General features: G+C 40.4%; 1 protein-coding gene across 1 annotated transcript in view; it reads right to left on the bottom strand.

Moving 5' to 3' along the window:
- Nucleotides 1–3,244: 3,244 nt before the first annotated feature.
- SCGN (secretagogin, EF-hand calcium binding protein) overlaps nt 3,245–12,631 on the bottom strand; it is a 31,665-nt gene continuing 22,278 nt past the window's right edge. The window contains exons 8-11 of the mRNA XM_057699115.1: nt 10,303–10,348; nt 9,996–10,055; nt 8,419–8,487; nt 3,245–3,811 (exon numbers count right to left, since the gene is read on the bottom strand). Coding sequence (XP_057555098.1) covers nt 3,683–3,811; nt 8,419–8,487; nt 9,996–10,055; nt 10,303–10,348 — 304 coding nt within the window. The 3' untranslated portion in view covers nt 3,245–3,682. The remainder of the gene's footprint in view (nt 3,812–8,418; nt 8,488–9,995; nt 10,056–10,302; nt 10,349–12,631) is intronic.

Genomic DNA, 12,631 nt, shown 5'->3' with positions numbered 1-12,631 from the left:
TTTTGTACACTGCAACTTACTGAATTCATTTATTGGTTCTAACAGTTCTTTTGGTGGAGTCTTTAGAGTTTTCTGTATATAATTGATACTATGTATAAAATAGATAATGAGAACCTACTGTATAGCCCAGGGAACTCTGCTTGTTGCATGGTGGTGACATAAATGGGAAGGAAATCCAAAAAAGAGGGGATACATGTATATGTATAGCTGATTCACTTCTCTGTACAGTAGAAACTAACACAACATTGTAAACATTGGAGTATAGTTATACTCCAGTGAAAAATTTTTAAAAAATCATATCATCAGCAAACAGACAATTTTACTTCTTCCTTTTTGACTTGGAATGAATGAACAAACATCTTTGGCATGGAGCATAGCTCTCAGAGGTGCCATCACACCTTTCCCCAACCCATCAAATATTTATAGCATGGCCTTTGATAAGAGACTTCTGCCTTCTGTCAGTCCCTTATTCAGCACTCTGTTTCCCCTTCGGTTCTTCAGCAGAGGCCTAAGGCCAGTTATTTTCCTTGGCCATTGCTATAGACTGAATATTTGTGTCCCTCAAATTTATATGTTGAAGCTTAATCCCCAACGTGTGGATATTTGGAGGTGGGGCCTTTAGGAGGTGATTAGGTCACAGGGCAGAGGCCTCATAAATGAGATTAGTGCCCTTATAAAAGAGACTACAGAGAGCTTCATTGCTCCTTCCACCATTGGAGGACACAGGAATAGACATCTGTCTATAAACCAAGAAGCAGGTACTCACCAGAAACTGATTCTACCGGGGCCTTGAACTTGGACTTACCAGCCTCTAGAACTGAAAAATAAGTATTTGTTTTTTAAGCCACCCAGTCAATAGTATTTTTGTTGTAGTCACCAGAATGGACTGAGATAACTATTAATGAACACACCAGTACCTATATTATAGGACATGAAGCTCAAACTTATTGAGGATATCTTTGAGTGAACTCACTCCTTAAGTGGAACAAACCCACCTTCCTTCCACTTAAAGATCTCCACTAGCCCTTTCTTTAGATGCTAGGAAAGGTCTTTGCCAACCTAAGGTTGTGATTGGGCAGAACCCAGGGAGCTTCTGATAGAATCTCAGCCATATGTAATGACTGAAAGCTTGCTGGTGCTCAAGGCAAGTAGCTACCTTCAATGAATCTTAACAAATTACCCTTACAATACTAAAGCTTCCCTTTCCCACTCACTTCCAGCTCAGTCATCTCCAGACAGACACTGAGGACCCTTGGCTAAGAATTTATGCATTCATGGCTGGAGCAGTAACCTCAAAGCTTCTCTTCATGTAGCTAAAGGGAGAGTCATGAATTAAATGAATATGTCAGCTTCGGGTCCAGTTTTTATTTTTTCCTTCTTGTGGGTTTAGATTGTCTCAACCCTGGAAACGAATATTTGTTCTTTGAAGGGTGTATGGGTACACAGTTAGCTCAACATTTGGACAATGAGGAGAGGTTTGCCTGCTTGGCTTGCCCTGTGCTCCTTCCTGGCCTCTCTTTGAAGCATTAAGCACCCATGAAGTGTTAACCCACGCTGAATGACCCAGACTTAGAGAAATGTTCTGCTGGGGGATGTGGTGGACCCCACAGTGAGAACAAACCTGTGGGAAGATGCCAATGTTTCCTGAGAGGTGCATGAAAATTGGCCATTATTTGTATATATACACCACATCTTCTTTATCCATTCATATGTCAGTGGACATTTAGGATGTTTCCATGTTTTGGCTATTGTGAATAGTGCTGCTATGAACATAGGGGTGCATGTATCTTTTTGAATTACAGTTTTGTCTGGGTATATTCCCAGGAGTGGAATTGCTAGATTATATGGTAATTCTATTTTTAGTTTTCTAAGGAACCTCCATACTGTTCTCTGTAATGGCTGTACCAACTTAAACTCCTACCAACAGTGTAGGAAGGTTCCCTTTTCTCCACACTCCAGCACTTGTTATTTGTAGACATTTTAATGATGGCTATTCTGACCGGTGTGAGGTGGTACCTCATTGTAGTTTTGATTTGCATTTTTCTAATGATTAGTGATATTGAGCCTCTTTTCATGTGCCTACTGGCCATCTGTATGTCTTCTTTGGAGAAATGTCTATCAAGGACTTCTGCCCATTTTTTGATTGGGTTGTTTGCTTTTTCTTGAGTTGTATGAGCTGTTTGTATATTTTGGAGATGAAGCCTTTGTCGGTCACATCATTTGAAAATTGGCCACTATTAACTCCCTGACTCCCCACCTCTGAGTTGTACAAGCACAGACATGTTGCTTAGCTTCTATTTGTCTCAATTTCTTCATCTCTAAGGTGGGTGTCGCAAGAGTACCTACCCCACAGGGTTTGGTGAGGACTAAATTATTTAAGGTATAGAAAGCACCTAGAAGTATTTGGCACATAGAAAGCACTTAATCAGTAGTAATTATTGATACTAATTATCTGTATGTTGGAGGTAAGGGACATCTAAGAGAAAGGAGACCAGGTTAGGACCAGTGTGTGCCAGTGAGGGGGATCTCTGTGAATGGTAGAATTTCTTGGGTTATGGTCAGCTCTAAGTGAAGCATGTTATGCTGTCATTTTTCTGAATTACCTATAGCACTTTATTAAACCTGAAATTCCTGCACAGTCTGGTATAAGGTAGGGGTGTTCTGGAAAATAAAGTGTCAAAACTGTAGAGGAATCGATCTTTCTGCCCTTGCTCCAGGCGAAAGCAACTACTTCTCGGGGGGACTGAGTCAGAGTTCCAGGAGTGAGGGGAAGAGGGTTTGGTCCATGGCGGGGCCAGCAGCCTGCAGAGGGACCCTCGATAGTCACAGGCACAGGAGAAGGCCTCAGGGGCCCCAGATCTGCCAGAGGAAACTGTTTGAAGGAGAACGGTTGGAGGGGGTAATGGACGCTTGAGTTATCTGGGAAGGTTTTCTCCAGATTTCTTCTGTATTCCTGCCTGCCTGGCCACGTGAGTTCACAAAGCACCTAAGAGCAAAACCCAGCCCAGGATGAGTGTTCTGGTCTTCATGCCCAATGAGACCAGTGACTATTGGCAACTCCTACTCTGACTTGAACTCATCCAGGCACCTGAGAACTACAGAAGGGCTGATGGTGTGGATTCCATCAGGATCTCGCCTTTCTCTATCCTTCTCCTCTTTCCCCCAACCCAGTGAAGTAGTTCATCCATCTAACCATCAGGTAGAATGCTCCAAAGGTCACAACACAAAAACAGTCATCAGTACATTTTGTTTCCAGCCTCAGGTTTATTTCCATTTCAGTTTCTATTTGTCAAGTCACGGGACTGCCACGGATGCAACACACCATTCAGCAGAAAGCCCAAAAGAAGAGCACAGATAGATGGACTCAGCTGCCCCTGCCTCCCCAGTGACTGGGGGAGGACAAGCCGAGCAGATCCTAGAGGTCAGCTGAGCCTTTAGGGGGACAGGAAAGCCCAGAGTCAAGGGGAAAATAACACAGACCCTGCGTGGGGGGCTTCCAGTAAAGGCAGGAAAACACCAGGCCATTAAAGAGAAGGCTCTCAGGTCCCTCCCCTTGCCCAAGAACACCATGTCATTTGTTAGAAAATTTGCCTACTGTGTCCCCAATAGCAAAACACAGATACAATTTTACCAGCAGGAGCTCAGAATCACACTAAGAGCAAAAGGCAAAGCGATCTGGGGATTAGGGGTTGATTTTCAGCCCAAGACACAAAGCCAGCTCAGACTTCTGAATTTTTCCATCCTTATTCACATCACAGTGACGCAAAAGAATCTCCCGGAACTTATCAAGGTCCACCCCGCTGATGCTGGGCTGAGGACAAAGAAAAATAACATGTCAGTAGGCAAGCCAGTGGCGGTCGTGGGACCTTTGATGCCACCCTACCTCCCCTCTGCCTTCCGAGAGCCCCTCCCTGGAGACAGGCCACAAGGGAGAGATTCTGTCTCCTCATCCCACCAAATGCTGCCAAAGATAAGTTTTCTGCCAACAAATTCATTTCTCAGCATGTCCCTTCAGGCAAAAGAATGTCTATTCCCACATCACTTCTCTGCAGTTCTTACAGAAAGCCTGCCTTTTCCACAACCATAATAAAGGCACTTTGCCTTACAGCAAAGAATTGTCACCAAAGTTCTGTCTTGCTGCACTGCTGAGAGAAGTATATTATCTCCCTGCGGGAGGTTTTTGTGCCTCTAGTTTTTAAAAGGGTTACAATGAATGAAAATCTAAAGAATTATGTTGTTGAGCTAGGTAGACCCCATCAGATGTATTCCAAGGGATATTTCAGGGGCTGAGAAGGATTGTAATGCAGGTCAGCTAGGAAAATATTTCTAAACTCAAAAGCTTGCAAAAGAGAGCAATGCTGGAACTAAGTGATTCTCCCTAGGTTATTTTATTTAATCCTTGCAGTAGCTTTGGGAAGTAGACGATTACACCTCGTTTACAGATGAGGACACAGAGGCTTAGAAACAGCTGAGACATGTTGCCAAGCTAGAAAGTGGCAACAGCATTTTTGATCCCAATTTCACTCAGTCAAGCTCTCGTTTCACCAGTTCTCACTGCTCTCGTGGAGAAATGGCTGGCCTAATGAAGCTGTGTGAATGGTGATGAATCTAAATTTAAAAGTCAATGTCTGGAGAGAAAGGAAAACCCACCCAATCAGCTTTCCAAACCCCTTGATCAGTGTACTAGTTATGATCAAGCAGTGGAGGCAGCTGTCTGCAGGGTTTGATTTCAGGAACTTTCAGAAGCAGTACCCGTCCCCCAACCCCACCCCAAGGTTTCCTCACTTCCAAAGAAAGCTCTAGAAAACCTTCAATAGGAAACAAAACCTTTCATTCTGCAACTAGACAGCCGTATTAAGACAAGCTAATTTACACTGTTCCACGGGGTAAATGACTGACACCAAATCTACCCCTGATAGCAGGTTTTAACAGAGCGAAGGAGGGAAGAGAACAGCAGGAACTGGGAGCCAGATGGCAGAGAAAGAAGAAAAAAACACCAAAGTGTGGCAGCATTCTGGGAGATATCAGGAGGTGAAAGAGTCTGGGGCCAGAAGCTAAACTTGGTGAACTTGACTTTTCTGTTGAGAACTCCTGAGTGATTGGATTGAGAGTCTAAGAGGGAATACATTGTCAATAGGTTCTCTTTGTTGGGGCTTCAGAGGATAGTTCCCTGGGTGTCAGTGCCAAGCAGGTATATATGTGGCCTAAAGAAATGTGGCCTAGAGGTCCTGAAAACAGCAAGCTTTACTCTGTGGCTCTATATTGGAAGTTCATTTGTTGTGCAATTTCAAAGCTGGGGTTGTTTGGTTTTCAGTATCCTGTAACCACTTTTGCTACATCCTTTCTGCAGCAAGTGACACCCTGCCCCAGGATCCTTTAGCAAATTCCCACTCTTAGAAAAGACTCAGGTGGTAGTCATTTACATTTTAGCATAAATTAATTTGCCAAGGCATTTATGCAATTACCAAGCTATTCTAAGCTTTTTTTTTTTTTTTTTTCCTAATTTGTTGCCTGCAGAGGAATTATTTCCTTTAAGTGAGTAGAAATATTTTTGGTTTTGTGAATGTATGTACTGGGGAGGCTGTTGTGGGTATGAATGTGGGTATATGTAAAGGAAGTTTCTTTGGACCTTTTGAGTTATGTTTTTAATGCTTGACAACTCACTAGGAGTCAGAAGAACTGAATGCCACTGCTCAAAAATGCTTATATCACAGAAGATAAATTATTTGAAGCCACTGAGGGCCTCCGTTTTAATAAGTTGCCAGTATAAATTCAGGCAGGTTCCTAATCTAAGGCCTCTATGTGTCCCCTCTTGCCAACCATCTTCTTGTCAACAACAGAGAAAAGCAGATGGTGTATCTAGCAGGGAAAAGAATAAACTTTTGGAGGTCTGGGGGCAGGACCTCTCATCATCTCCAGGCAGACACGCTGGTCATCTCTGGCATCCCTTTTGTTTGGCTTCCAACATTATTTTTCACATTGCTACTTCTCCTTGGTGGGTGCTTGTAATCTTGAATGTCTTGCCTTCCCACTTTCTAGTTTAGGTTGTAGATTCTTGTGTTGATTTTCTTGCTGTGCTAAGTGAGCTACAGGCTTTCAAAAAATCGTGTGCAGAAATTACGGTGTCTGCTCCCTCAGGGACTTGCTGTCTTATCACACGGATGGAGGACAGCCTTGGGTACCATTTTCTAGAGGTTAAAGAAAAGAGTGTTCTGGAACCAAATAATCTTAACACAAATTCAACATATACATCATACATGACTGTACAAGAATTAAAAGGCTATAAAATAAGCTTACTTCCGGGTTATTGCAAACATCAGAGATTCTAACCAGAACTGTACATTTAGAAACTGAACCAGCTCCCTGCTGACCCCATGGCATGCTCTGATGGTTGCTTTTAAAATAAATTCCAGCTACTGGTTTGTTTAATTGTCCCGTGGCCCTTTCTTATAAAATGAAAATAAAAAAGTCACAAGACATGACTCTAGTTTATGAAGCTGAAAAATGTCATATCCTCATTGTCAGTGTCTCAGTGACCCAATGGTCATACTTGACTACATCTTTCAAATTGTATGGTGAATATTTTTTAAGCAACCTGGAAGACTAGAAAGATCCAATAAAGATAGGCGCCCTCAATCATCTGGCCTCAGGGGAGAACATGAGTAACCAATTACTGTGTAGATACTTTTTAGCTCAACAGATCAGCCTCCTATAAATTGCTTTTGTATTACTGACCACTGTCTGGCCCAATCCTTAGAAACTATCTCTCTCAAATTGTCTGGCACTTACATGGAGAAGTGCCTTTTTGTTTCCCCAATAGCCCCACAGAAATAGAGGAGCAAGGACAAAAGTGGTGGGGAGCCTCTGATTTCCCATAGAGGTGATATGAGCCCATCAAAGAGTGAGGCAGACTTCTGCTTCCAACTCGGGTTTTTAGATGGTCATGAATTTTTCCCTTTAATTTTCGCTAGAAAAATGTCTGCTCTGTTCTGTTGCTGGTTTAAGTGTTATTTCCATCATCTCCCATTAACCTTTGGAAGCCATTGCCAAACCCAGAGACAATTAAAAGATAATTGAAAGGGTCTGTAAGGATCTGAAGCCTCTGGGCTCTACACTCAGGCAATCAGGGGCCCTGACTCCACTGCACAGAGGAGGCCGCACAGCTCTTAAAACCAGGTTCTCCATCCCATGTATTCTATCAAAAGCAAATTAAAACTCCAGTTAGGCAAGGCCTTCCACTGTGCAGTTTTACTGTCCCATAGATAATTGCTCACTTTCTATTACAGAAGTCATTCTGGCATTAAATAGATAATGAGTGAAGTGGGATTTTAATTTAGCCATCAATGTAAAAGGCAGTACCACACCAACACCCAGCAACTATTCTGGCTGTGCACACACTGGTGGAATCTCCAACAGGACCAGCACGGGAGGCAGATGAAGAGGCAAGGGGCCAGTTGGGATGGGACTAACAGGAGTTAGGGGTCATCCTGATTAGATATCAGAAAGAAAAAAAAAATTTTCCATGCCTGCCTAACTGCACTATGTAAACTTCCTGGAGATTTATGAAAAAATCGGTATCAGGGCATTTTTCTGCTGCAAAACTTCATCAGATTTTCAAAGAGTTCTGCAACTCCACAACAGTAAATAATTTGTCGCCATCTAATTTGTTGCCACCTGGGCCAATCAAGAAATGATCATTGCGTCCTATACGCACCTCAAAAAAAAATTCCCAAATGATATGAGACTATTAACTTCATTGTCTACACAGTCCCATAGAAAAATACCCAGACTGGAGTTGAAAAGTAACTGTTTAACTGGATGGTGCAGCCAGTCAATACAGTTCATCAGGGTCTCAAAGGAGATTGCTTTTTTTAAACGCTGCTTACCCTATGTGAAACAGCTCTGTGACATAGACATAATCTAAATTGCGTCAGTCCTAACCACTGCAATGCCTTGATAGATAAAATAGCCATCTTAGGCTAGGTGTTAGAGTAGCCCCTTGGTTTAAAAAAAAAAAAATAGAATCCCAAGTATGGGATTTATTATATGACATTAAGTTTTAGTTATTCTAATAACCAAGTCCACAGGAGAAGGACTTTGTTTAATTGAAAAATAAAGCAGTAAGATACATAGTGGCACTGTGCTCCTTTGGTAAAATAGATGGCTTTCAATTGATGGTAACAAGAAGCTCCTGTGGGAACGTCACTTAATTGAAATTACAAATGGTCTTAAGAGAGAAGAGAGATTTTTTGGGTTTCAAAGAAGCTTAAAGTGTGTTAAATAGACTGTGTCCCTAGATTTGCTCTCCAGCATGAATCTTTGGCCCTGCTGGTTCCCCAGAATAAAGATGGAGTCAATCAAAAGGGCAACCCCCATCCATGATGGGAATGATCTATCTCCACAGCCTTGTGAGGTCACCTGGACAAGCTCCATCATGTCTTTGACAAACCCATCCACTTCTGGGCCTTCTAGGGCTCCAGTTTTACTCTGAAAGATAAAAGATGCAATCAACCAAATATTTTCTTAAGTCAGAAAGCTTAAAGAATAAATTACACAAGTAGCTCTAATCAGTATCCTTTGTGACTGCAAACAAGCTTGGAAATAGCATGTTCCAACTTATATTCTCTGTGCAGGATATGCATGCTCCGCATAAATTAAAAGAACCCACTGTAAATAACTCACTCTGTGTAACCAAATGGGAAGCAGTAGTTTTGAGTTCCTTGGCTCTTACAAATAGCATTAGTATGACATATACCGACTTTATTTCCTTCCTAACAACAGGGCTCAATTCAGACTAGTGCTAATTGCACATCCATTGATCCTTTAAAGGATAGATTGACATTTTAAGATTTTGCTTTATGATTTAGCAATGATTTAATGATTATGGAAACACATACTTTAAATTCTAGAAAGACTAGATTGAGTGAGCATATTGGAATTATGTGGTTCATGCATAAAATCTTTTATTTTTTCTACCCATTTTATAAGAATGCCTATAAAATATAACACATATTAAGATATTTCAATTTCTTCTCTAAAGTTTCAGTTATGACAAGTCATCCATTTTCTTCAAGGTTTTTTTAAACCTGAACTTTTAACATATTTTAAAAATCCATTCCCCTAGTGTTTTTGCCAGACAGTAGTACAGTACTTGCTACATACCAGGAACTCCTCTAAGAGCTCTACAAACATAAATTCATTTAATTCTCATATAACAACCCCATGAGGTAGGTATTACCATTATCCTCATCACCCTAATTTTACAGGTAAGGAAAATGAGGCACAGAGAGGTGAAGGAATTTGCCCAAGGTCACACAGCAAATGAGCCATGATTCAAGCCGAGGTAACTGGTCAATCTATATACGTAAACAATTTGCTACACTGCCTCTTTCAGTTGCTGTTCTTTTCTGCTCAGAATGTAACACACAGATATGCAATCTGATTAGTTTCAGGGTCTCTTATGACCTTTCCCAACTTTCTCCTTGTTTTTCTTCTTCCGTGCATAATCCCACTTTGTCCTCAAGAAATTCAGTCTCTTTGCCATACTTCATTGTTGAGAATTATTTTCTCCCCTCTAAAGAAGGACCAAATAATAGTCTTATAAGAGAAACAGATTTTATGCTAAATGTGTCTGACTTTCCCCCTATTTCTTTAGGTTGGGTGTCTTTTTTTGATTGTTTGCTTTTGTATTTGGGCATACTATTATAGGTAGAGACCAAGAAGGAGAAACTTTCCTTTACTTTAGTTTGGATAAAAGGAGCAAAAAAAAAAAAAGTGATTTTATTCTCTTCTCCACAATAAGTATTCCTATGTATATTTTTACTTAGTTTTCAGAAGTTTCATAGAGAAGCTGAGGGTACCTTGACATAGAAACACATGTGATTGCTGTTCATCATATAAGTTTAGGGTCTGTGAGTAGGATGACCGCACATAGGGACGACACAAGCTTTCTACCTAAAGATGGCCAGCACAATATACTGAAAAGGCGCACTTACGACATCATAGTGAGCAAAGATTTTCTCAAAGTCCCTCTTTCTTTCTTCAGTGGAACAAGCCTGTGTATGGAGAAGGCATTATGTCAGTCAGCAATGTGAAACCTCCGTTGTACAATTCTTCCAGGGTCTTAGACAACTTTTATAAACCTTGAGTCAACAATCCTTAATCCCTTAATTCCAACACTGAGCCTTGTCAGTCTGTAGGTAAATTAAAGGCAAGACAATTAGATGCCTTTCTTCCCTCCCTCTCAAATCTGTAGAGAAACGTGAATGATACAAACCCATCTAAAGAAATATCACTACTTACATCCATTTTAAATTGGAGAAGGAAGTTTTCCTGAAGAGCCAGTATCCTACATGGGAGGGAAAAAAACAAAAACGTAATCCACATGATAGATCTGTCAGTTCTCAATTACAAGTAAATGTATAACTGGTGTGAGGAAGGGGCAGGCAATCCCAAATTATTATGCAGAATAGGATAGGTGCTTGGAAACTAGGAATTTATACAACATAAAAACACAAAGAAAGGGAAAACTTTCACAGGGATTAGAGAGACATAGACATTTAAAAATCCCAGCAATGTTGCAGGTACAAAATCAAAATGCAAAATTCAGTTATATTTCTATATATTAGTAATGGCCAATCCAAAAAAAAATTAAGAATACCATTCCATTTACGATAGTATCAAAAAGAATAAAATACTTAGGATTAAATATGACAAGAGACCTAAGACTTATAGACTGAAAACTATAAAACAATGTTGAAAAAAATCAAAGAAGACCTTAATAATATTGAAGGACATGCTATGATTATGAATTAGAAGACTTAATATTGTTAAGATGGCAACACTCCTCAACTTTATCTACAGATCTAACGCAATTCCTATAACAATCCCAGTTGCCATTTTTTACAGAAAGTGATAATCTGATAATTGATAATCTGCAATTCATGTAGAAATGCAAGGGATTCAGAATAGCCATAACTATATTTTTTAAAAGAGTAAATTATATATATATATACTCAATAAAAAATTATGTATTTCTATTTCCCGCATAACTACAGTTGTACTTCAGTGGAATATAATCAGTTTCAAAACACTAAAGCATTGGATTTATGTTGAATTCATAATCATGGGTTTATAGAGAGAAAAGTAGAAAAAATATAAAAATTTGGAAAGTTTTGCTCCTCTGGATGCCCAAGGTAGAGAGAATTAAGTTGAGCCAAATAGAGGTTATAATATCCTGGGGCTCTGCAAGGAATACTGTCCTCAGCTGTTTGTTGGCCCCAAGCAGTCTAAAGTATGTTGCCAGTCAGGGGACATATACTTGAGAGGGGCTTGTATATGGAGTAATAGGGCTACATTTTAGAACTGGGGTAGAGAAAGAAGATTCTCATGTATAAATGTTTTAAGACCTTTTTGTCATTGAATCAGTTTCTTATTCCTGCTGTAACAAATTACTACAAACTTAGTGGCTCAAAACAACACGTTAATATCTTACAGTACTGGAGGTCAGAAGGCTAAAAATGGATTTCACTGGTGTTTCAAGGTATTGACAGGGCTGTATTCCCTATGGAGGCTCTAGGGGAGAATCTGTTTCTTTGACTTTTTCAGCTTCTAGCAACTGCCTGCATTCTCTGGCTTGTGGCCCCTTCCTCTACTTCAAAGCCAGCAATATAACATCTTCAAATTTCTCTGATTCTGATCTTCTGCCTCTTCTTCCACATTTAAAGGACCCTTGTTATCACATTGGACCCACCCAGGTATTCCAGAATAAACTTTATTTTAAGATCTGTTAATTAGCAACCTTAATTCTATCTGCAACCTTAATTATCTTTGCCATGTAACATAAAATATTCACTTGTCCTGGGAATTAGGACATGGACATCTTTATTCTGCTTACCACAGTTGTCATTTTCAAATTCCATAGAAAATTGGTTTTAAAATAAGGTAGTAACTGTTTTATTGCTTTGCATCTCTGTTCAGTGCTACCTAACTCTTTCTTTAGTCCAGAACTATTCACTGAATCCTCCCATGTACATAACACTCTACTGCTTGAGAAGCTATTCAAGAGATTAAGGCATAGACCCTACAGACTGTAGTAGGGGGTGTTTGTAAATCTGTAAGGGCGCTTTTTGTTCATCACAGTGATGGAGTGGCCATGACTATTGTCCTGAGTCACTGTCTAGTGTACAGCTGCCATCCAGCCCAACCCTAAGCCATACTGGTATTATAGTTGCTTCCCCTAAGGGTTATTATATCCATGTATTCTTGATCCAATGATTTCAACTCTCTGGACAACCACAGGTTGTTTGGGGTCAGCTAGCCTTGACAAAACATGCTGACACACCCATCATGTGTCACAATACCAGCCTCACAGCACTTTTGCAGATACTGGACCACTTCTGCTGTCATCCTCCCCTCTTCCTCTTCTAGCCTGCAGACACTTGATGCCCCACAGAGGATACGCCAACACTCAAAGACCACAGGGTGCAGCTGTGAGTCTGACTCTGTTGTTCTCAGTCCTGAACTAACTATTCAATATTCTCAGAACCAGTGAATGGAATTCAGGACTTTTTTTTTTTTTTATCGTGGGACCCTTATGTAGGACCACAGATGGCTGGGCCATTTATAAACT

The sequence above is a fragment of the Hippopotamus amphibius genome, chromosome 11 (genome assembly GCF_030028045.1).
Source record: "Hippopotamus amphibius kiboko isolate mHipAmp2 chromosome 11, mHipAmp2.hap2, whole genome shotgun sequence".
Taxonomy (NCBI): Eukaryota; Metazoa; Chordata; class Mammalia; order Artiodactyla; family Hippopotamidae; genus Hippopotamus; species Hippopotamus amphibius.
This window is presented reverse-complemented; position numbering and strand designations above follow the sequence as displayed.